General features: G+C 40.6%; 1 protein-coding gene across 3 annotated transcripts in view; it reads left to right on the top strand.

The window, feature by feature from the left end:
• STK32A (serine/threonine kinase 32A) overlaps positions 1-25,635 on the top strand; it is a gene marked incomplete at both ends in the record, with an annotated part of 117,704 nt that overhangs the window by 87,672 nt on the left and 4,397 nt on the right. For 2 of the 3 annotated variants that reach the window (XM_079702208.1, XM_079702207.1), the window contains 5 exons: positions 4,107-4,196; positions 13,056-13,153; positions 18,886-19,002; positions 21,381-21,506; positions 22,972-23,100. In XM_079702208.1, the coding sequence (XP_079558334.1) occupies positions 4,107-4,196; positions 13,056-13,153; positions 18,886-19,002; positions 21,381-21,506; positions 22,972-23,100 (560 nt within the window). Of the gene's footprint in view, positions 1-4,106; positions 4,197-13,055; positions 13,382-18,885; positions 19,003-21,380; positions 21,507-22,971; positions 23,101-25,635 lie in introns of those variants that run through there. The other variant, XM_079702209.1, reaches the window with a different exon arrangement.

Here is a 25,635-nt window from a genome sequence, read left to right as displayed (position 1 = left end):
CCTCCAAGGGAGCTGCATATTACACCACATGGCTTATATTTGAATTCAGCACCATCAGTAAGAGGCAGAAATTTTGTTTTACTCTTACTGATTCATATTGGTTCATGTTCATCAGAAAAGGCTGATATTTAAAGGAGCTAAATTCTTTTGTAAATGGAGAATCCTTTCACTGGTGTGAATGGACATTCCTTATACATCAGAATTTGACTTTAAAAAGTCTGTAATTTAGAGCATACCTGTTCTCCTTAAACGTCTCACTCACTAGTTCAGAGCCCAAGATGGCATTAGATCTTGCATGGCTCATAACCAACTGTCCTGATGTATAGGTTTCATGTCCTACCAACTTAAGTACCCCATCCAATTCTATCAGTTCAATAGTGTCTAAAATTCTTGTGTTTTTCCTAAGCTATTCAGTAAATAAGTGCTGCATACAAGGAGCAATAATGCCTCCCTGGTGTATCTGAGAGAATGACAATTACCACATCATCTATAATTTAGGTTTCTTAATATCATCCCTAGTCACAGGGAACAGAGAAAGGCAAAAACTCCATTTGGGGGTGTGAGGAAGAAATAATCCTGCTACCTTAACAGCTTCTCCCTTGCAGAGTCCCAAAATGTACCTAAAAATCAAGTGGGTAGCATCTTAAAACCTATATATACATATACATATATGTATATTATATATATATATACACACACACATGCACACACACACATATATATAGGAGAACTCTGTACCCTATCCCCAGACAATCAGGTGTATAAGTCTCCGCTAGTGCCTAAGGATATGAATTTTTAATAAGAATCCTAGTAAAATGTGACACACATGATCTAACTATTTTTGAGTTGAGGAAATTTTTGAAAGTTAGAGGAGCCATGCCAACCAATTGGTTATGGTGTCCTTGAGGGCTGTGTTGAGAAACATCCTCAAGCTGAACACAGGCACAGTGAGAAAGAGTATAAGTAATGACCACAATGATGACTAAATTCAGTGACTCAATACTATGAACTCCAGTTTTTAATGTGATTCTGTGCCTCAAGGTACAGAGGTGAAAAGAACTGGCAGATCACTCCCTATAGGGTGTTCACAGTGAGGAAGTTCTGAGCCTTGTATCTGAAAAACTTCACAGTAAGGCAGTGATTCTAACTGGGGATGCTTTTGCTCTACTGTCTCTCCCTGCAGGGGACACCTGGCAATGTCTGGAGACATTTTTGATGGTCAGGATTCTATCCAGGAGAGGGAAGTACTTTTGGCATCTAGTGGGCAGAGGCCAGGGATGCAACTGAGCATTCCACCATGCACCAGATAGCCCTTCACAGCAAAGAATGATCAGGTCCCAGATCTCAATAGTTCCAGGTTGACAACCTCTGTTCTAGGGCTCCCTCAGAGCCGGGGCTTATGGAAGAGGCTAGAGTGATCCCTCACACCCAAGCAATTCCTCTGTCCCACCATGAGCAGGTGACCGAATCTTCCTCTGGGAGCCAGAACTCAGATTCATTTCCACAGCACAGAAGGGAACATGGCAGAAGGATCCCCACGGTGAGCACAGGGAAGTATGGCAGCATCCTGGGCCAGGAATGGAGACATCGGGGCTGGTGGCCAGGGGATCTGCTTTCCTTGTTCAGCTTGAGGGCACCAGGCAACAGTTTCCAGTAGATCCTGACCCTCAAATGATTCCTCCCCATTGTTTACTATGCACCCTGGTGGGGGAACCCTGAGCCAACCAGCAGATAGTTCTTTTAGTTTGTTCAGCTCTTTGGTCTTATGATAAAGCGCAAAAAGTTTTTGGGCGATTTATAACCCACCAAAGACGTCCTGGACCAAATTCTAGATCCTAATTCTAGCCCTGCTACTTCTAAGCACTGAGAACTTAGCCACAAACAGCTCTTCTGTAAAACAGGAGCTACTTCATTAGGCTAAAGTGTACGAAAACCTTTTGAAAATTGCAATTAACCATATGAATGTAAAAACTACTACTTATAACATTAACATTCTTTCAACCACATTCAAAAGAAATGTAATGCGTGAGTACTTACTGCAGTCAAGATCTTCTACTAAGCCTGGTCTTCTTTTAAAAGTGTGGTCTCAAACTTTACTGGGTATCAGAATCACCTAGGGAGCTTTTTAAAACACTGGGCCCCCATCCTCTGAGTTTCTGATTCAGTATGCAGAGGTAGGGCCCAGGAATTTGCATTTCTAACACTTTCCCAGGTGATACTGATGCTGCTGGTCTGGGGACTGCACTTTGAGAACCAGCTGACTCTGAAACATCCTCTACCTTCTACTTCTACATGAGCATAGCCAATCACAGGACTGAGTCGGCTTAGAGCACCTGCTCAGGCTAACGTAGAGTATCCCGTGCCTGGCTGCCCATCTGAATCACCTGTGGAGTTTCTTGTTCTGTTTCTAACGTGGATGCCTGGCTCTCCCACCAGTCCCACTGCACTGGTGTCCCAGGAGAATGAAGTCCGGGTGTGTGGGTTTCACAAAATCACTCTGGAGCGTCTGATCATGACAAATAGCAACTTCCTGCCAAATGCTGAGCAAAGCTTTCCACAGTATTATTTCATTTGATCTTCCCAACAACCTCATGAGAAGATGACTACTATCATCTCAACTTTACAGAGAGGATAAGTCACCTTTTTGAGGTAGCAGAGCTAGTTAGTATTAGAGCCGGGACTTGAAGCCAGGCAGTCAGACTCCAGAGAACAGGCTCTTAATCATTAAGTCTCCAGGCTCACCTGTTTTGTATCAAACCTTGGGAAACATTGATCCAGTGCTTTGAGCGTGACCCATGGGGAGAAACAGAGAAATACTGAAACAACCTATATTATGATAGGGTGATTTCTGGAAATCATCTGTTGGTACCACTTATGCAAAAATACCTTCCCTTTCAGCTTGATGAGCGCTACTTTTACTTTATTAAAATGTCATCAGATATAAACAAAACACTTTTTGCATCACACAAAACCCTGGTGATAAAGACAGTAAGATTTATCGTTAGCGGCAGGCTGGATGCTATCAGGGAGCAGATAGTGCAGTTGGCAGGGGGAGCGTGGTCTGTGGGATATGGAAGAAGAATCCCCTCCAGTTACCACCATATCTCATCACAACCACTGAAGCATGCAAATGGAAATGCCAACACTTCACGATCCTCTCAAAGCATATGAATTTCCTGCCAACAGCTGACAGAACGGGCTTATCCTACTTCTGGCTGTGAATGCAAGGACCGTAATACAATTTGTAGGGTGTGCCCCCTGCTGAACTTAAGTGTTAGACCCACACTATATTGCCATGAGTGCGAACACTGCAGAGAAACCCTAGAGATCATCTAGTCCGCCCATGAATTTTTTTTTTTAAGGGAAACTTAGGTTCAACACAGGAAAGGAACTGCAAGTGTATGATGTATTTGGAGCAGAATTCAGGGCAGGACCTAAGTCTCCTGGCTCCCAGTCTAGGGCTCTTTCTAGAGCCTCTTTAAAAATAAAACTTGACTTTTCCCTACTTTCCCTTGGTACATTATTTTGTTGGGGACCACTGGGGGACAACCTGAACTATCAGACAAAAAAACTACTAATGATATTCAGAAAAACAAGGAGAGAAAGAACTCTTTCTTGGCAAAGAAATAAATATATGCATCCACAGTCATGTCTGCTTTGTATTAACAATATTTGTTTCTTAAAAAAAAAAAGATCCTGTAAAGATGCTTGGAAATTTGATACTTCAAATAGTTCTTATCTGCCCCCCCTCTTGATTCTTACAGGCTGTACCAACTTAAAATGCTGACAACAGGCAAACATTGCCTAAGTAGAATTTACCAGAGCGTGGGCTCTTAAAGACCAAGGTTAAAACTTTCTGACATTGAACTACAAATTTACAACCAGACATTAGCCTTTTCATGTTTTGGAACCTGGAGGGATGCTGCTTTAGACTATATTGGTCTTGAGGATAGGATAATTGAGTTTTTACTGTCTGTACCCAATTGCTAATGGCGTACAAGAATTTACAAACTAAGCTTCCAGGTACTATTGATAAAAAAAAAAAGCGTGGTCTGCCACTGGGTTGAATGGAACTTAACATTCTCTGTGGTCCTTCTCCCTCGCAGGGCATGTGCACATCACAGACTTCAACATTGCTACGGTGCTACCTGTGGAGATGTGCATCACCACCATGGCCGGCACCAAGCCTTACATGGGTATGGGCCCCCTGAGCCACCATAGCGACTAAGAGGAAGGCTTCTTTATTCATTCCTGTAGACACCATGTACTACGGGTTCAATCATCTGTAGGGCCTTGCAGCTAGAAATGACAAGTCCCCCTCTGACTTTACCTAGAGAGCTTCTAATTTCACAGGTCTGCGATGAGCCTCAGGAATCTCCTTTTAGCAAGCACCCAGTCTGATCTTGATTCAGGAGAGTCACGGATTACATGTAAAAACACTATTTTATGAGTTATTAAGGACAGTTTCTACCTACTTCCTGATGAATAATATTAATAATTAATTCAATAAATATCTACTAATTGCCCCTATGGACTCAGCACTGTTTCAGGTGCTGGTGATCCTGCAGGGAGCAAAACATACAAAGTCTCCAGCCCATGGAGCTTACCTTTTAGTAAAAGGAGTTAAAAAAAAAAAAATAGAATCAAACAGAGAAGGTACAGCCATAAGTAGGATGGTAATAAGTCACATAAGTATTATTATAACCATGATTTACATAATCCTGCATAACATGCACAGGGCTGTAAGTTCACAAAGTAACTTCCAGTTATAATTTTGGTTTTAGGTTTATCACCACAACAATCCCATGAATAATTCACAGGTGAAATATTTGAACTTGAAATTAAAGAGCAATGCCACTTTCTTTCAATATTTCGTTCTCTTCCTCATGGAACTAAAGAGAGAACTAAAGAGAGAGAGGAAAAGAGAACTGTGCAGGGCCACCTCACTTTCCAAGAGAAAGAAATCATCTGTGGGGAAAAATGAGCCTGATTTTATATGGTATTTGAACAACTGTAAGTTCCTGGCTTCCAATTATCAGTGGGGGGAAGAAGTCTCCTTTGTCCTTCTAAAATAATGGACACATATAATTCAGCCTATTTTCTTGCCTGAAACCCATGGTACTCAAAGGATAAAAAGGAATCTCTGAGACTGCTGGTCTGATGAGTTTATTCCCCAGGTTTCCTGGGTTTCCATATTAAGGGCTATTTGCTTGGAGCCAAATCAGAAAATGTGCATCTGGGTTTTCTAAGCCTGGTTTCCATGGTGAGAGGAGTAAAGGAAGACCATCTTTGTTTTCTCTCCCCAGTGATTTTAAATACAATATCCATATAATTTGATTCTCCTAAAAGTTGGCATTTCCAGTCTTTTCATGACATAGAGCTAGGAAATTGGAATCCAGTCAAGTTTCTCTGCACCTCTCCACCCTCACCTTTATAATTAACAATTACTAATATTTATTGAAAGCCTTCTAGGGACCAGACAATGTGTTAAATGTTTTGCATTCATTGACTCATTAATTTTTTCTCAACAACCCTGTGAGGCAAACTGTAATTATCACCATTTTACAATGAGGAAAATAAGAAGCTAAGTAATTTGCTCAAGATCACATGGCTAATAATTGAAAAAGCCTAGATTTAAAGCAAGCTCGTTCTGACTTTAGAAAACCAAGCTTCTCCCTAAAAGAGAGAAATTTAAAAGTTTATGTATTTATGATTCTTAAATAGATGTAAGCTGAATTAGGTAGGCCACGCTCTTAGAAATGTTTCTAGTTTTATTTTAAAAAATGAATATCTGACTGTCAATGCTTATATTTTCATCCAGACGTTGTTCTTGCCTTTGATTTTTGGATGGGAATCTTCCTAAGAGGTACCACAGGCAGAAGTCTGCTTTCTCTTTTTAAAAATTATGTTCCCAATAATTTGGTAAAATCTACCTAACAGACATTCACCAGCACTCATTTTATAGCATTCCTGCAGAATGTAATTAGCAATTACCCAGAAAGAAAAAAAATTCTAAAAAGAAAGAAAACTAGGATGAAATACTGAATGAAGATTATAGAAATATACAACATTTTCTAATGTAAGATGCTTAGCATATTATATAGCAGTTCCTCGACTCTGGCAATAAAAAGATGAGCTGTCTGTCAGTTCTTTTTTTTTTTTTTTTTTTGCGGTACACGGGCCTCTCACTGTTGTGGCCTCTCCTGTTGCGGAGCACAGGCTCCGGACGTGCAGGCTCAGCGGCCATGGCTCACGGGCCCAGGCGCTCCGCGGCATGTGGGATCTTCCCGGACCGGGGCACGAACCCGTGTCCCCTGTATCGGCGGGCGGACTCTCAACCACTGCGCCACCAGGGAAGCCCTTTTTTTTTTTTTTAACATCTTTATTGGCGTATAATTGCTTTACAATGGTGTGTTAGTCTCTGCTGTATAACAAAGTGAATCAGCTATACATATACATATATCTCCATATCCCCTCCCTCTTGTGTCTCCCTCCCACCCTCCCTATCCCACCCCTTGTCTGTCAGTTCTTAAGCACCTGCACCCAACAAGGAAGTTTTACTTTTTTGAATTCCTCATCTTCTACCTCCATGCTCTTTCCAATCAACTCCAATCCCTCCTTCTCCCAACCCCTGGTCTGTGTGAATATCATCCAGATCACTTAGAGCTTAACCAATTAAAACATTCCTCTTCTCCAAATTAACCAAACCAAACAAACAGATATACTATGGAAAATGTGTAAAATGCTGATTAAGCAATGGGGAAATTAATCTCTCTACTTGTAGATATTTAGGGTTTCCTTCCAGACCTTTATTCTGTATACACACAAACACATTTTTTTAAGTTGGATCATACTGGAGTTTTGCAACCTAAATTTTCACTTTAAAATGTAATAACAATAATAGGCATCATATAGTGAGAATCTATTATGTCCCAAGCATTTTGCTAAGTTTTTAACATTATATCATTAAATTTTCAAAGCAACTCAACGAAATATGTTTTCATAGGTTAAAAATAATCAGGCCTACAGAGAAAGCGACATGATGATAATCACACAGCAAGCAACTGGCAGAGCACAAAGTTAAATCCAAATCGAAAACGTCTCAAGTCTGGAATGTTGATGGTGATGACAACAGAGCAGGAGGGGTAATGGCTGACATTTACTGAGCTCTTTCTATTGGCCAAGCACTGTCCTAAGTGCACGCCTGACATCATTTAAACTAAAAGCAATTCAGTTAGGGATGCCAGAGTCTAACCCTCCACACGCTGCTGTGCTATCTCTCTGCCTCCTGGCAATAAGCGTGTCTCAGCCAGAACGGAAACCACTTCTCTCTGACTTCAGAGCCCGGCTCTGCACAACTGACACTACTTATTTTTCCAGGCCCATATATATAACTATCGTTTTTAATGTTCACATGCTACAGAATTAGAGAGCTGCATCAAAATCTATTGAACCAATTCTTTATTGTTGAATTTTAGGTTATTTCTCATTTTGAAATATAAATAAATTTGTGATAAAAAGTCCTATTAGCAGAAATATGTGCTACAACTTATTTCCCGTGATAAATCCCCATTCAAGGAATTTCTGGTCAAAGGGTATATATGTTAATGCATTTCCCTCCTGAAAGTTTGCATTGATTTCTACTCATTTCCTTTGGAAGCATCTGAGGATATTCACTTCCTTGCATCCTCACCAGGGCTGCACTGTCAATATCTTAATCTTCACAAAAAAGATAAGTGAAAACGGTACCTCATTATGACATTAAAATTGCTTTTATTTTACTTCTTTTGTAAATTGCCTATTCATGTTCTTTGCCCATTTTCTATTAGAGTGTTAATACATTTTTTTCTGTTTCTTATTATGTAAAGAATTCTTGACCTTTATATATAAAGGATATTAAATTCTAATGTATCATGTGTTATAAATATAATTTCCTACTTTTTAGTTGCTGTTGTTCTTATAGCATTTTTTGTTTGTTTGTTTTTTTTGCGGTACGCGGGCCTCTCACTGTTGTGGCCTCTCCCATTGAGGAGCACAGGCTCTGGATGTGCAGGCTCAGCGGCCATGGCTCACGGGCCCAGCCGCTCCGTGGCATGTGGGATCTTCCCAGACCGGGGCACGAACCCGTGTCCTTTGCATCAGCAGGCGGACTCTCAACCACTGCGCCACCAGGGAAGCCCTCTTATAGCATTTTTGACATGAAAACTATGTTCCTAACATCAAACCCTTAGTCATATTCTTTTGTAGTCTATTTTATTTTTTTATTTTTAAAGGTTATACTCCATTTATAGTTATTATAAAATGTTGGCTATATTCCCTGTATTGCACAGTATGTACTTATAGCTTATTTTATACCTAACAGTAGTTTGTATGTTTTAATCCCCTACCCTTATATTGCCCCTCCCCCCATATTGCCCCTCCTCTCTTCCCTCCCCCCACTGGTAACCACTAGTTTGTTCTCTATAACCGTGAATCTGCTTCTTTTTCGTTATATTCAAGTTTGTTGTATTTTTATTTTTTTTTAATTTTTTAACATCTTTATTGGAGTATAATTGCTTTACAATGGTGTGTTAGTTTCTGCTTTATAACAAAATGAATCAGTTATACATATACATATGTCCCCATATCTCTTCCCTCTTGCATCTCCCTCCCTCCCACCCTCCCTATCCCACCCTCCCTATCCCACCCCTCTATGTGGTCATGAAGCACCGAGTTGATCTCCCTGTGCTATGCGGCTGCTTCCCACTAGCTATCTATTTTACGTTTGGTAGTATATATATGTCCATGCCAGTCTCTCACTTTGTCCCAGCTTACCCTTCCCCCTCCCTGTGTCCCCAAGTCCATTCTCTAGTAGGTCTGTGTCTTTATTCCCATTATGCCCGTAGGTTCTTCATGACCTTTTTTATTTTTTTTTTAGATTCCATATATATGTGTTAGCATATGGTATTTGATTTTCTCTTTCTGACTTACTTTGCTCTGTATGACAGACTCCAGGTCCATCCACCTCACTACAAATAACTCAATTTCGTTTCTTCCTATGGCTGAGTAATATTCCATTGTATATATGTGCCACATCTTCTTTATCTATTCATCTGTTGATGGACACTTAGGTTGCTTCCATGTCCTGGCTATTGTAAATAGAGCTGCAATGAACATTTTGGTACATGACTCTTTGATGTTGTATTGTTTAGATTCCACATGTAAGTGATATTATACAGTATTTGTCTTTCTCTGATTTATTTCACTTAGCATAATACCCTCCAGGTTCATCCATGTTGTTGCAAATGGCAAAATTTCATTCTTTTTTATGGCAGAGTAGTATTCCATGGTATATATCTACCACATCTTCTTTATCCATTCATCTGTTCATGGACACTTAGGTTGCTTCCAGATCTTAAACCATTAGTCTTTTTACTTTATAGTTTCTACCTTTGATGATATTCTTAGCAAGATCTTCTTACCTCTAGATTTTAGACATGGTTACCTATATTCTTATTTTTGTTATAGTTTAATTTTTCTTAATCCAGCTATATATGTGGTAAGATATACAGTAAGGATATGACTTCATTTTTGTTATATTCTTTTTGTTGTTGTTGTTTTGCGGTACGCGGGCCTCTCACTGTTGTGGCCTCTCCCATTGCGGAGCACAGGCTCCGGACGCGCAGGTTCAGCAGCCATGGCTCACGGGCCTAGCCGCTCTGTGGCATGTGGGATCTTCCCGGACCGGGGCACGAACCTGTGTCCCCTGCATCGGCAGGCAGACTCTCAACCACTGCACCACCAGGGAAGCCCCATTTTTGTTATATTCTTAAATAATTGTTTTGAAACCATGTATCAAATAAGATCCCATACATGCTGATTTGAAACATGTTCATCAAAACCAAGTATTTTTATGTACTAGCATCTATATTCTGTGGCTTTCAAATCAATTATTGTAGCTTTATAATGTGGTTTAACACATGGAATTGCAAGTCCCTTTATCCTTTTTCAGAAAACCTTTATTATTCACATATTTTATAGAGGAAATTTAGAATCATTTTTGTAAATTCCATGAATTATTTCTGTTGTACTATATTTATATATCAGGCTTTGGCCCCTTTCTTTATGTCCTGAGCAGAATCTACTGTCCAGTTGCTTTAAAATCTGAAAGCCAAACAATGGAAATCCAAATAGCTAATAAATGTATTAAAGCATGGGCAAGCTTATTAGTAATCAGGAGAATGCCAATTTAAACCACAATGGAAGACCATTACATACCCACTAGATTGGAAAAGTCACAAGGTTAGTTAATGTCGAGTGTGGATAAAGAGGTTGAGCAAAGTCTCACACGTTGCTAGTCAGAGTGTTAACTGGTACAACCACTGTGGTAAATAGTTTGGCATTATCTAGCATGGGTGAAGATGCACAGCCCATCCCAGAATTTCCCCTCCCAGAAATGTCACCTAAAGACGTGTGGACTTAGAGGAGTCTTACATGTGCAGGAATGTTCATGAGAGCATTATTCAAAATACTCCAAATTGAAAACAATCCAAATGGCTATTAAAATGGTAAATGACAGTGTATTCGTATGGCTTTGAATGTGAATGAACTATGTGCAGCAAGTTGGATAAATTTTATACACATAATGTTGAACAAGAAAAGCAAGTCAACAAAGAAAACAAGCAATAAGATTTAACACACACACATACCCATGTTATATATATGCACAAATACATATACATATGTTATACACACATCTGTTATATATACATAATGTCATATACATATATATACACAACATACATATAACATATGTATTACTAAAATAGGCAAAACTAAGGTGTTGCTTAGAAATGCATACACAGGTAGTAAATCTATGTAGAAAGGCAAGAAGAAAATTACCGACAGAAATTCAGGATAGTGGTTACTTCTATGGTTGTAAACAGGACAGGACCCAGTGGTGGAGTCAAGATTCTATATTGTGCCCTGTGTAAGGTTACGTGGCCATTTACTTATAACTGCTTGTTAATTTTTATTTTATGTTATATTTACTTTTCTGAATGGAAGTATGGAAATAGTTTAAGAACTAAATGAAATACTCAACGTCTTTTTTGAAGGAAACTTAGTCCCTCTCCACCTCTATTTGTACCACCTCAGGAGCAAGGAGTCCTCCTGCAGGGTTGATGGAAGCCCTCAGCATCTCCCTGCCCTGACTTTTCAGCTCTTTGAGGGCTCAAAGAATTACCCATCTGTTATGCTTTTGTATGTTGCCATCATGTTTTTTCTTAGTGTTCTTTCAAAATTCCTGTGCCTAGCATACCATGAATATTTGTTGAATGAATGAATGCATATTCAAGGGTCTTCGTGCTGGAAAACAGTAAGTAGAAGAGGATTCTACTCGTATAAACTCCAAGGGTGGTCCAAGACCACAGAATACACAGCTTTCATAGAGTGATGTTTATGCTGGTGGATAATTTCTTAGCACAGTTGTCTGTTTATCCCTCAAAGTTCTCTGCAGCTTCTCTGAGATATCTGTCACCTGTCACCCGGAGGGACTACGTCATCTACAGATGACTTGCTTTGAGATACTGATAAGGGAAAGTAGAAGTATAGCCCACTCCATCCAGTCTGTGGGAGCACCGTGGGGTCAGGACCATTATCTCCCAAACTGCATGGGGAGCTGTGACTTGCAGAGAGAATGCAGTGATGCATGAAAGGTGGATCCACCAGGGAATGAAGTTTCCTTAGTTCTGCTACAGCGGGTTTTTATAGTCTGGGTCAACCCTGGACGTTGGGATGTCAACATTCTACCTAATTGGATGTTGCCCACAGGATTTTACTTGAAATTGAGTGCACCAGGCAGGGCAAACCTGTATGCAGGTCCCATATCACACCAATTTCCTTTGTCCAGAGCCAGCACCTTACTACCAGAGGCTTGGGTCAAGTGTGCAGCTTTTGGCTAGGTAAAATTCCCATTATTATGGATGTTTGCCTCTCTAGAAGAGTGCCTAGTTTTTTGAGTACTTTCCAGGTGCCAGACACTGTGCTGAGATTTTGACATGCATTAACTCATTTAGTTTCTCACCTCTGTAGGAACTGCCTTCTCATTGTTCTGATTTTGCTGATGAAGATTCTCAAGCTCAGCCCACTGACTCGTTTAAGGTCACAATAAGTGGTGAAGGCAGTTTTTGAACACAGACAGCCTGGTTTCAGCTAATGTTTGCAACCAGGGCTTGATTGATTGATTCAGTATTGTTCATTCTTTTAACCCATTTCTGTTGAGTGACACTAAATGCCGGATTCGGTACTGGACAAGCAAACAGAGAAGAGACCTGCCCTTGCTTTGTGCTTCATTTTCCCCACTCCATCCCTCAGGAGTTAGGTACAGTCTTGGAAGGGTGTGCAGAAGGTAGAAGGTTCTCAGTGTGTTAGGGAACACATAACTAGGAGTCTCCACTGGGGTAAGATTGACTGGGGTTCTGCCTTCCACTGGAGCCAATTCAAAGAACTATGGGACAAAGTGTCAATGCCCCACAAGTGATGGGAAACCGTCTCTCTCAGAGTGCCCCGCCCTTTCTCCTCTCCCTCACCCCCAGTACAGGCTGCAAATGCTGCCTTTACCTCTTCCAGATGACTCTGAGATGGAGAGTCAATCCCATGTAGTTGGAGCCAAATTCTGAACAATGTTCGCAGCAGTGATACAAATTTACGTCCTGATCACAACCCTTCCAAATCAAGACAATGAATATAACTTCTTCTCAGCCTTCCCGCTTTCAGAGTCAGCCACACATTTGAGGCCTGATGGGATCCAATTTTTCATAGGTGCATGTTCTAAGTCAGAGAAGAATTTGTCCATTAAGGGCTGTGTATGGCTGTGTGTGTTGGTGATGAATGAGAAAGACTAGAAAATTAGAAACTTCTGCCTGCAGTGAGCAATCTAGCAATGGATGATAAACACACATAAAAGTGTTTGTACCCTTTTCCCTGGTAATTCGCCTTTGGAGGAACATGTTGGGAAGGTAGATTTGTTAATGTCTCAGGGAGTAAAACTGACCTAACTCTTCTGTGTTTTTCAGCACCTGAGATGTTCAACTCCAGAAGAGAAGCAGGTTATTCCTTTGCTGTTGACTGGTGGTCACTGGGAGTTACAGCATATGAGCTGTTGAGAGGCCGGGTACAGTAGAATTACATTTCTCTTTAGTGACTCTTCCAGCAAGTTTCATTTTTACAGTGAAAGGATTTTTTTTTTTTTTTTTTTTTTTTGCCAAAAGTCAAGTAGTTTGTTCCAGAGATGAAAGCAACAATGCCATGTGATGCTGGTAACAACCCTTGGGATTTCTGCCCATAATTAATTCACTCTCCTATAATTAATTCACTCTCCTACATATGGAGCCAAGCATGTGAGTTGACATTAAATTATGCAGATAAAATTAAATGAATTATAGGGATATTATTAACTCCCAGAGAGGGAAAATCAATACATGTCACTCCATATCTTATATAAATATATTTGTTTGTTTAAAGAAAATAATTTTGCAGTCATAGTCCAGGGCTCTGATTCAGTGTGAATTATTAATATAACACAATTCATGCCCTGTCTTGTTGCATTCCTGTCTTTCATTTGCCTCTTGGGTTCTGGGTTCAGTGGCAAATTAAAGTAGTTTCCTTTTTTTTTTTTTTTTTTGCGGTACGCGGGCCTCTCACTGTTGTGGCCTCTCCCGTTGCGGAGCACAGGCTCCGGACGCGCAGGCTCAGCGGCCATGGCTCACGGGCCCAGCCACTCCGTGGCACGTGGGATCTTCCTGGACCGGGCACAAACCCGCGTCCCCTGCATCGGCAGGCGGACTCTCAACCACTTCGCCACCAGGGAAGCCCGAGTAGTTTCCTTTTAAAAGAAACATTTCTTAAACTAAGAAAATGCCTAGGAAGAATTTTGCTAAGAAAAGATTTTTTTCCTCCCTCCCATATTATTGTACCTCGTGGTAGTTCCCTGTGATTTGATGTAACTGACAATGTATTAACACTGTCAGATTCATTTTTCTTTTCGTTTTCTGCTTAGGAAAGGTGAAGCATAGTTACTGTTAGGTTGCTGAATTCATATCTACATATATAAATTCGGGGTTATTGGCTGTAGTGACTACGTTACACTTAGATCCTCAGATCTTATTCGGCTCACAACTGAAAGTGTGTACCCTTTTACCAACCTCTCCCTATTTTCCCCACCCTCAACCCCTGGCAACTATTCAACTCTCTGTTTCTATGTGTTTGAATTTTTTTTTTTTTTAAGATTCCATGTGAAAGTGATACGATGCAGTTATTTGGCTTCTCTGACTTGTTTCAGTTTGTGTATTAGACTCAAGTTCTGTCCATGTTGCTGCAAATGGTAGGATTTCCTTTTTCTTATGGCTGAATAATATTCCACTATTCATATATATTGTATATGAATATATATTATATGTTATGTATAATATGCCATTATTCATTTATAATTTATCCATATATAATGACTATTATGTGTAAATATATAATACCATATATAAGTATATATTATAGATAAATATATGTATATATGTGCATGTATAAATATATATATGTATATCATATACACACACATCTTTATTCATTCATCTGTTGATGGATATTTATGCTGTTTCTGTGCCTTGGCTATTGTGAATAATGCTGCAATGAACATGGGAATGCAGATTCTTTTTTGTAAAGCACAGATATAACTTTTCATGTTAAAAAAATGCTGTTACTCCCTAATGCCTCGTATATTCACTCACTCACACACACACACACACACATCACCTGCCTTACCCACCCCTCTCCTCCCTGACACTCTTCAGACACCTTAGCTTGGCATTCTTTGCCCTTTAGAACCATGTTAACTTTTCAGATTTTGCTTCAATTTGAATGACCCTGACTCTTCACAAACTCACTTCAGCCTCTTTGGACTCCCTCCTGTCTCGAGGCATCCCTTGGAGCTCTTTTCCTCTTGTTCCTTTGCCTATAAAGATATTTCCTAAGATAAGCCCTGGTCTTTTTTTTTTTTTTTTAATCACTCTTTGGGGCTTCCCTGGTGGCGCAGTGGTTGAGAGTCCGCCTGCCGATGAAGGGGACACGGGTTCGTGCCCCGGTCCGGGAAGATCCCACATGCCGCGGAGCGGCTGGGCCCGTGAGCCGTGGCCGCTGAGCCTGCGCGTCCAGAGCCTGTGCTCCACAGCGGGAGGGGCCGCAGCAGTGAGAGGCCCACGTACCGCAAAAAAAAAAAAAAATCACTCTTTGAATAAGTTTGGAAGTTGCTAAATTAAGTTTGAGTAAAGTTAAGGATGTGTCTTAATTGTAGAGCAGAATCCTTATATCTCATGTATATTGATCATTTCTAAGAAAGGACAGACTTAAAAAATTCTCAATTAAGAAATTAAAAACTCATTTGACCTTCCAATCTCATCTTCTAGAATTAACAGCTTGTATTTACTTCCAAACCTTTTCTGATTTTATAAGGATAATGTTTTCACATACATGCGCATATACATAATTATTGTTGTTTCAGTAAAAAGAGAATTATGCTTTAACCTGTTGAGACTTTTTTTTTCCACTTAAAATGTAGAACTTTCTACATCAGAACACGTAAATCTATTTTACATTTTAGGATTAAATCCATTTTGCAAATATATTGCCCTTGTAAATTTTTCCAGGTATATCTATCTTTATGGTTTTAATCTCTTCTATATCATCAGACTGTAAATTTAGTAAAGGTGAAGCCAGTGTTTTATACAGTTTAGTATTATCCACAATATTTAGCTTTCAACAGGTACATAACAAATGCTTGTTGAAAGTACAGAGGAACAAGTCACTACAAAACAATTCAGACACATTCTCACAAAGAATCACCAAGGAGCCTGCATGCAATTATGTTTCAAAATATAGCTAATCTGAAGAAATGAAATACCAACATTTAATTACAACTGGCAACACAACTAAACCACAGAAGAAGGGTGCTAAACAATCATTTCCTCCACATTTACAAATTGTGATTAACAGAAAAATATATGCTTCAAAGGGAAATGTGCCTGAAACTTCCCTGTGGTGTCTGATCTTGTCCTGACCATGGTCCCTTAGCCCTTAAGCTACTTTGTCATCTCTCTGTGTCCCCGCTTGCATTGCTATTGTAAAGGCAAGGTCCATGTCTTCTCTAATTTTGTATTATCCATAGTATTAGCTTATGATAAGGAAGTATGTCATTTTGCACTAATTGTACATCCTTGGCTGCAGCTCTTTTGCTTTTGTACTCCTGAAATAAGACTATAATCACAACACCTCACTTTGTCCCATCTAACATTTTACCTTTTCCGCCTTGGTTATTTTTTATATTCTCATTCTTTATTTATATGCTGCCCTAAAATTGTCTGCTATATCCTGTCATTGCACACTGTAATTTTTCTTTATAGCATGTATGCCCTTGATTTGTGTGTGTGTGTGTGTGTGTGTGTGTGTGTGTGTACAGTCTCTGTTATTATTTATGGTTTTGCTGAGTAGACTGTAGGCTCTACCACTGTAGAAATCCCATCTGTTCTGTCTTCATTGTATCCCCAGGGCCCAGCAGAGGTGCAGGACACTGTAGGCATTCAATCAATATTTGGTAAATGAATAAATATAAAGCTCTGGTTGTTGATGGCTTAATATGGATTTTAAAGTTTGGAACTAGAAACATACATTATTGTATAAGACAAAAGTAATTTGACTATTTTGAACAAGTCGATAGAGCATGAGAATTTAAATATGTGTATATTACATTCAGTCATATGGCCTAAGGTAAATGAAAAAAACACAACATACTTAGGCCATTTGCTTGTGGCATTTGTCAGTTCCTTTATTAGCTTCTCAGAGCATTTTGTGTTTTTAGATGTCTCAAAAGCAGGTTTAGAGACATCAATGAATTAAAGAAGAAAATTAGAAAAAAGAAAAAATATATGTGCACATGCATATAACCTGGGAAACTTGGTGTGCCAACCTGCCCCAGCTCTTAATGGTAAACATGCAGTGAATCACATGTAGTGACCCACAGTGCCCTTGGCTTGCAAACAGTCAATAAACATTGATGACACTGATAAGGTACCCTGCCCGGCACTCTTTTTCTGATATTGAGTTACAAGGGTTATTTCCACTGTATCATTACTGAGACAAATGAATTAACTATGGTCCTTTATTCAGTCTTGAGGGAAGAAAATATGAGGCAGGGGTTTTTAAACCTTGCATTAAAAAAATAAAGTTTGGTCAATCTCCCTTTTAGGGAGTCAACCCCTAGCACTTCCTGGTTCCCTGGGTAACTGCTGTTGACATGCCATGCACAGACTTAAGCCTTCCTTCACATCACCTTTTTTGATGACTCATCTTGCTGTTCATTATTTACATTTATAGCCACCATCCTTTTTTTACCTTTATGTCAATAATCATATCTCTCCTGTATTATGTCTAATAAATATTAGCCACTCTATTGAGAACTTTACATGTATTATGTCCTTTAATTTTCCCAACACTCCCCTAAGGTGGTTCATTTTACAGAAGAAGTAACTTCATCTTACAGATGATGGAATTGAAACTCAAATTGACCCAGTTTAGCACTCAAATCCTTTTGCCTTCAGAGCTCCAACACTTAATTACATTATGTTACCTTTTAATAATGATTTACAACAAGGAAAACATTAAAGTCCTCCATTTCTCCCAATTTAGTTGGGAGAAATCAGTCCACAGTCATTTATTATCTCGGAAGAGTCAGGCACTTGATAAATGTACATATCCATATTCACTGTTCTATTGTTGGTTAATCTAATATGAACATTTTGTTCATTCAACGAACATGTAATGAGCACTCACTAGGTGCTAGGTCCCATGGGCAAAAATGTGAATATGGTAAAATCTCCAGCTTTAAGTAGCTCATTTCACATAAAGAGAGACAATCCCAGGGTGAATCCTTTATGAAACAGAGAAATCAATGTAGGTAAAGGCTGCCCTCTAGTGGATATTTGTGAAAATTATAACAAAGCCACCGTTTTGTTTAATTTCTTTTTCCCCCAACTTAGGACTATAGAAGAATCTGGTTCTCTCAGAGGTAAAAATACTTTTGCCTCATCACAAAATTCTCCATAGTACTAGCAGCTCATAGCATTTGGGACTGGGGTTGAAGTCTTCTGGGTAACCTTCTAACCTGAGCTTGGTCATTATGATTCGAAGAAGTAAAAAGGTGCGTGTATGGTAAAACTCTGAATCTCTTTATAAACAACACTTAAATAACAATTTTTAAAATTTCCATTTACTGATCCCTTGTCCAATGTTTTAGGTAAATACTTACATTACTTAACCTTACAAAACAGTTCCAAACTGACATCTCAGACGTGGATTTAGCCCACAGAAATGTTTCCTTTGACCCAGAGGGTTACCAACTTTTAAAAATTTCAAGATTTCACAAGGATGCATAGATTTCTGGTATGCTTTTTTAAAAGTAGGAAATCTGGGGCTTCCCTGGTGGCGCAGTGGTTGAGAGTCTGCCTGCCAATGCAGGGGACACGGGTTCGTGCCCCAGTCTGGGAAGATCCCACGTGCCGCGGAGCGGCTGGGCCCATGAGCCATGGCCGCTGAGCCTGCGCGTCCGGAGCCTGTGCTCCGCAACGGGAGAGGCCACGACAGTGAGAGGCCCGCGTACCGCAACAACAACAACAACAAAAAAAGTAGGAAATCTGGCAACCGTGGACCACATATGCATATGGCAACACAACAATTGGCTGGAGGGGGTTAGAAAATGCTATTTAGATTTTACTAGTTGAAAATCTAGCTTGGAAGCATTTGCAAAGGAACATTTTTTCTTTTACCCTTTAAAAATGAAGACTCTTACTTCTCTCCCTTAAGAGACCGTATCATATTCGCTCCAGTACTTCCAGCAAGGAAATTGCACACATGTTTGAGACGGCGCTTGTGACTTACCCTTCTGCCTGGTCACAGGAAATGGTGTCACTTCTTAAAAAGGTAAGAAGGACAAATGCATGGCAAAAGGAAGTGATAAAAATGAAGCACATGCTCTGGTTTGAAGTTAAAAGTTAAGTTACGATATTGGACGCAGTCATGATAAATACATTTCCAGAGTGGGTTTTGCAGCTAACAGCTTTCAAATACATGGCTTCATTAATAAGGCAACACACATGTCCTCTTAAATGTCCCAAAGACATCTCAAACTCCATGTGCCAAATGGGATTCTTGAACTCATTATTTCCTGGACTTTCTCCAGCGTTCCTGCTCTGGCGTCTCCATCCACCCACTAATATAAGCCAGAACCAGAAATCATTCATCATCCGCATACCCAGTTCATCACCATGTTCATATTTGACCTTTTAAATGTCTTCTGGATCTGTCACTTCTCTCCATCTATCTTCCTAGTCCTGCTGCCATCAAGTCTTGCCTTTTCACTGGTTTGCCCCTGTACACTTTTATACACTCCATTCTCTTCTCTGCTGTGCCCCATAGGGATCTGTTCAATCCAAAGTTTACTGCCTTCCCATTGTTCTTAGTAAAGATCAAAATTATTTGTATGGTATAAAGGTTCTAACTACCCCTCAAGTCTTATTTTGGACTGTTGTCCCCCTTTTGACTACAAACTGCTTTGAGTTTCTTTTCTCTCCTCTTTGCCCTCCCCCTCATGTATCATTCTCTAACCACAGGGCCTTTGCACATGCTAGTCTCACTGCCTAGAACATTGCTCCCATCCCCAGCTCTTCCAGCTCCCTCCTTTAGGTCAGTACTACTAATGCGATTCACTGACTGGCTCAAGTCCATGAATTACTTCCAACAGGTCCATAACACGTATAGAAATTGAGGGAAGTATTTAAAAACTTTTATAGCAACTTGATACCTCTGATACCTCAAAGCACATGGTCAGTGGACTCATCTCACTGAATAGGGTCCGAGCCTATGCAGTGATGTTGAACTCAAATCACAAGTTGCACACAGTGTGTTTTTCTATACTAGCCATGCACAGTAACACCACATATTGACTTCAGTGGGTTGGAAATTAAACCAAACAAAGAGAAATAACTGGCCCTTCTGCATAGTTTGAGAAACACAGCTTTAGCTCTCAGCTCACGTATCACTTCCTCTGGGAGCCTCCCTCTGTTGTCAAATCACACAGCACGAACTTTCCTTCATCATATTTTTCACGCTTTTAAATTATACACTGCACGTGTGTGACTCTTGGGTTCATGACCCTTGTTCTTTAAGCTGCATGAGGGAAGGACCACATCTGACTTGTTCATGGTGTCCTCAGCACTTAACACAGAGTATGACAGGTGGTAGACTTTGGTATTTGAATTAATGAGGTCCACAGTTTTCCTCAGCTTTTCAAGATGCCTGTGTTCACCAGAAAGATTAAGGGCAGTTGTAGTGAGAGCTCAGTCATGTGTAGTGAATAATTACGTGAAAGAAAGAATGAGGAGCCTAAGAGGATGAGCTTGGCTTTTTTCTGAAGAGAGAAAATTGCCCAGGTTGTAACTGGTCAAGGAAAAGAGCTTTGGGGGCTAAGAATTCAAAACCTACGTCTCTTGTCTATGGGTCCAGTGTTTTGTTTTGGAATAGGGATATTGCCGTTGGTGATGTCAAAGATAAAGAATGGGGGCGGGGGTCATTTTCCATAAGCAAATTTTCCTTAGCTCCGAGACAGCCCTATTATCCCAAAAGTGCACACTGATGACCCACAGCTGTCACCTCCAGGCCCATTCTCAAGTGGAACTGCTATTTTCCATTTGAGCCACAGGATTAAAATGATGTTGGCTCTGGAGTGGTTAAAGGGGAAAAAATCTTTAATCCCAGTTCATAAAACCCAGAACTATCACAGCAACCTTAGTTACATCTTATCTGTGTCACCCCAGTATATTTTGATTAGTGGTAAAAACTGCTAAAGTTTTTAGTGTGAAATAAATTTCATTTCTGAAAACCAATGCACATTTTCCACGTAAGAAGAACAGACCTTCTCTTGGTCACTTTATAAACATGGCTTGACTTAATCGTAGCTAAACCTTATGAAATAGCTTATTATCCCTTTTTTACAGATGGGTAAACTGAGGTTTAGAGAACAAACTTGCCCATCATTATTAAGTTGGGGAATCAGTAATCAAACATAAGTTTGACTCAGTAGGACAAGCTATTTTCACTCACCACACTGCAACTTACAAAAACCAACTTACAATCCATTCTGACCACTCATCTATATTATTTGTTTATGGGGCTAAGAAAGGAGAACACTACTTGTTTCCTTCAATCCTATACTTGGAAATATTCATAGGGAATCTGTATGATTTTTTGCACTCCAAGTTTTGACCTTCCTCATGATCTTGGTGTTTGTATTCCATTGGCAGCTACTGGAACCGAATCCAGACCAACGATTTTCCCATTTGTCCGATGTTCAAAACTTCCCATATATGAATGATATGAACTGGGACGCAGTTTTGCAGAAGAGGCTCATTCCAGGATTTATTCCTAATGTGAGTCAATCTTAACAAACCCATAGTAACTCTCATTCAATGCGCATTAACTCTGTGTGCCAGATGCACATGGTCTCATTAGATAACACGCCAATGTTGTAAGACAGCCCAGATTTCTATTTTACAGATGAGAAAACGGAGGCGCACACAGGGTAGGTTGGCCACCAAAGGTCACACAGCTGAGTTGGGATTCTAATCTAGATCTTTGTTGGGAGTTCTAGCTCCTAACCACGTTTTGTGGCTTACTTTTTCTTTTTTTTTTTTTTGCGGTACGCGGGCCTCTCACTGTTGTGGCCTCTCCCATTGCGGAGCACAGGCTTCGGATGCGCAGGCTCAGCGGCCATGGCTCACGGGCCCAGCCGCTCCGCGGCATGTGGGATCCTCCCAGACCGGAGTACGAACCCCTGTCCCCTGCATCGGCAGGCGGACTCTCAACCACTGCGCCACCAGGGAAGCCCTTGTCGCTTACTTTTAATGGAAAGAAGTCCTAATCCTACAAACAGTCATTTCTGGGAATCTGCCAATTAAAAAAAAAAGTTTTCTGATTCCAAAGATATACAAATTTGTATCCAAGGAGTTCTGAGTCAAAGGACTGACAGCTGCTGAGGATGGGGTGGGGTATTTATCTTTACCATGCACCCCTCTTCCTCTGGTAGTTCTATGCTGGGAACCATATTCACAATGACTAATAACCAAAGGGAAATAATTCCCACCGGCTATACCCGGCCAAGGTATCTGTGGCCTCCCGCAGTCGGCCGGTAAAAGCCATACCCAGAAGCTCCGGCCAAGGGGCCAAGTGAGCGCTCTGACTCCCCTCTCTCCCCACAGCCTGATTTTACACACTCAGTTGTCGGCAGAATAACAAGCTCATGGAGCAGCAGGGGGGTGGGGTCCTACCTGGCCACCCTACAGGGTCCAGCAGGGGCCACTTGCACCGTGGGTGATGCATGACGCCGTGGAGATCTAGGCACCTTCCCTGTTGTTTCTGCTCTGCCACGAGCCCTGCAATGAGCCGGCAGCGCTGCCTCAAGAGACCTTCTACCTCGACTTCTCTGACTTAATTGTGAATCTGAATCATCTGGGCAGCTCGTTAAACATGCAATCTCCTGGCCCTCGTGTTGATTCTCCACGTCTGGTTGGGGAAGCTGGGAAATCAACTCAGGTGATTCTGATCTACCCTTGAACCCACTTCAAGAAACAGCCCCAAAGGCAAACTTTAGAAAAATAATTATAATAGGGTTTCCTTTCTAACTCATGGAAGGCTCCTTGGGAGTTTAGAAAAATAAACAACAAAGAACATGAAAAGCAAGGTTGGCAATAAATTATTTCAAACTGCAAGTGGGACTCCCAGCTGGTTATTCTTAGACTGCTCCTGCAGGAGGGAGTGTTATTCTCCTTATTTGGCTGTGTCTAGTTTTAGAAAGATACAGGTATCTAAGGAGTGGTCAACCTGTCTTCCTTGCAGAAAGGCAGGCTGAATTGCGACCCCACCTTTGAGCTCGAAGAAATGATTTTGGAGTCCAAGCCTCTTCACAAGAAAAAGAAGCGCCTGGCCAAGAAGGAGAAGGAAATGAGGAAATGTGATTCCTCTCAGGTAAGCAGTCCCCTCAGACCCAGGGTCATGGGAATCTTCATGGCAGCTGCAATTCGTTGGAGAGCTTCTGGTGGGCGGCCATCCCACGAGAATTGGCTGCTTCATGAATGTGAGGCAGAGCTGAACACCCCAGCTTCTGAAAGGGCAGCTCTGGGGATCCCAGCAGCAACATTTCACATGTGGACTTCCTCGCTAGGTTTCTGCCATTAACTTGATTCCCTTACTGCCCTCTCCCGGCTCTCAATTCAAACTTTACAATCTCCTGGGAGAGAATCTAATTGGCCAAGCCTAGGTCAGGTGACCATCCCTAAAATGATGGAAATGGGCTGGTTCTAAAGTACACACATGGCTGTTTTGGGCCACACGCCAAGGACTCACAGGGAGCAGCCGACCCTAGACGGGGGTGTCTGTTCTTGGCCAGACGCAGAATCTTGTGATATCAGGGCTAGCAGAAGTAAGGAATATCTATTCACAGAAAAGATAGAATTCTTATACAGTTGAGCGCTATTGCTGGAATTCAGGCTGAGTCAAATTAATTTTGTAACTAACTGCATTATCCTCTGTCAGAGTTCAAGGTCAGATTTCAAAACGGTGACTTGCAGGGACTCAGGAGGATTTTATACCTGTGGTTCTGCATATTATAATGATGGTAAAGTAACAAACATTCATTTTGCCTCTAATGGCCATCCATTCATCCACACAATCATCCACCCGTCACCCTACCCACTCAACTAATGGTCGTCCATTCTTCCATCCCTGCATCTCTCCATCCCTCCTTCCCTCCATCTGTCCATTCTTCCATCCCTCCATCCCTTCATTCCTCCATCTCTCCACCCCTCCATCCCTCCCCCCATCCAATTGTTTAGGCTCTTTTTATTGAATCCCTATTATCTGCCACATTCTGTGCTCAACACTGGAGAGAGATATAGATGAGATATTATTCCTGTGTTCACTGACATCCCTGTTCTCAAAGATTGCATAGTCTTGTGGTGAAAATAGCTCTTCAAACAAATAAGTATCCTCAATGTCCCTAATTTCTCTAGTCCTCAGGGGCTACTATACCCTTTAACGGTCAGTTAACCAAAGTCCACATCCTGTTTGTCCACAGAACTGGCCTCTTACCAGATTCCCATCCTTAAGTGTTTTCTAGGGCTCTCCAAGGAATGCTTAGCTATGCCACAAACCCATCTTGCTTCTTGCTTTTTACTTCACCCATCTTCCTCCTAATGATCTGTTCTTCTTCATATCATAACCAACCAGCTTCTCCAGGCCAGCTCCTTCCTTTGCACCTAGAAAGCTTGCCTATGCAGGCTCCTCTGTTAACAGACCCCCAAATGTAGCCAAGTACAAGACATCACCTTAATTACAAGTTTTCTAAAGTTTTAGAGATGACAGCAATCTGTGACTAACTTTTTCCATGCCTTCCATGCTCTATATAATCTGTCTACCTGCCCAGCCCCAACCCTGGTACTATGCCAAGAATGGTACTATGCCATTCTTGACCTTAAGATATTTCTGCTTTCTTAATGTAGATATCTACAGCTATAAAGTTCCCTCTGAGCACTGCCTTTCTCTGCATCTCTTAAGTTTTGGCATGTTGTATTTTTGTTTTCATTCACCTCAAAATATTTCCTAATTCTTCTTGTGATTTATTTTTTGACACTTCGGTTGCTTAAGAATGTGTTGTTTAATTTCCACGTTTGTGAATTTTCCAGGTTTTATTCTGTTTTTGATTTCTAGCTTCATTCATTGTGGTCAGAGAAAATATTTTGTATGATTTTAATCTTTTTAAATTTATTGAGACCTGTTTTGTGGCCTAACATATGGTTTCCTTCCATGGTTTCCTTTGACTATTTGAGCATACCTAAAATAGTTGTTTTAGGGTCTCTGTCTAGTAAGTCCAATGTTTGGGCTTCCTCGGGGATGATTTATGTCAGTTTATTTGGTTTCTTTGAATGGGCCATACTTTCTTGTTTCTTTGTACACCTTGTGGTATTTTTGTTGAAAACTTGCTAGTTGACTATTACAATCCAGTAACTCCAGAAATCATATTCTCCCCTTCCTTCTCTAGGGTTTGCTGTTTTTTGATTGTTGAAGGCTGTACTTGCATTTTTGAGTGACTTTTACAAACTATTCTGTAAAAAGACTACTCCTTGTCATGCATCACCACTGCTGTCTCGTTATGTTAGCTTGTGTTCAGATAATATTTTGATAGAGATTTCCTTAAACACCAGGACCATTTTTAAGTTGCTTTTTTCTTGATTCAGTGTTTGTCTGGTTGCTATAAACCTTTGCTTGCTTTCCAGAGTTCTGACAGTGTTGGCCCTAACAGTTTCTGTTTGTTTTTCTGATGTTTCTGTTGAGGGTTGGGGGTTTGGAGCTGCCTGTGCCATCATTCTGCTCTGGTTTCTCCTAACCTTATAGCCTCCACTTAAAAATAAAAAGGATTTTGTTTCAAAACAAAGAGTAGCCTTCCCTCAAAGAAGAATCAGAAAGATGGTGAATCTTAAAGTAACACTTTATCTCTATTCAAGG

Source organism: Hyperoodon ampullatus (assembly GCF_949752795.1).
Source record: "Hyperoodon ampullatus genome assembly, chromosome: 4".
In the NCBI taxonomy this organism is placed as follows: domain Eukaryota; kingdom Metazoa; phylum Chordata; class Mammalia; order Artiodactyla; family Ziphiidae; genus Hyperoodon; species Hyperoodon ampullatus.
This window is presented reverse-complemented; position numbering and strand designations above follow the sequence as displayed.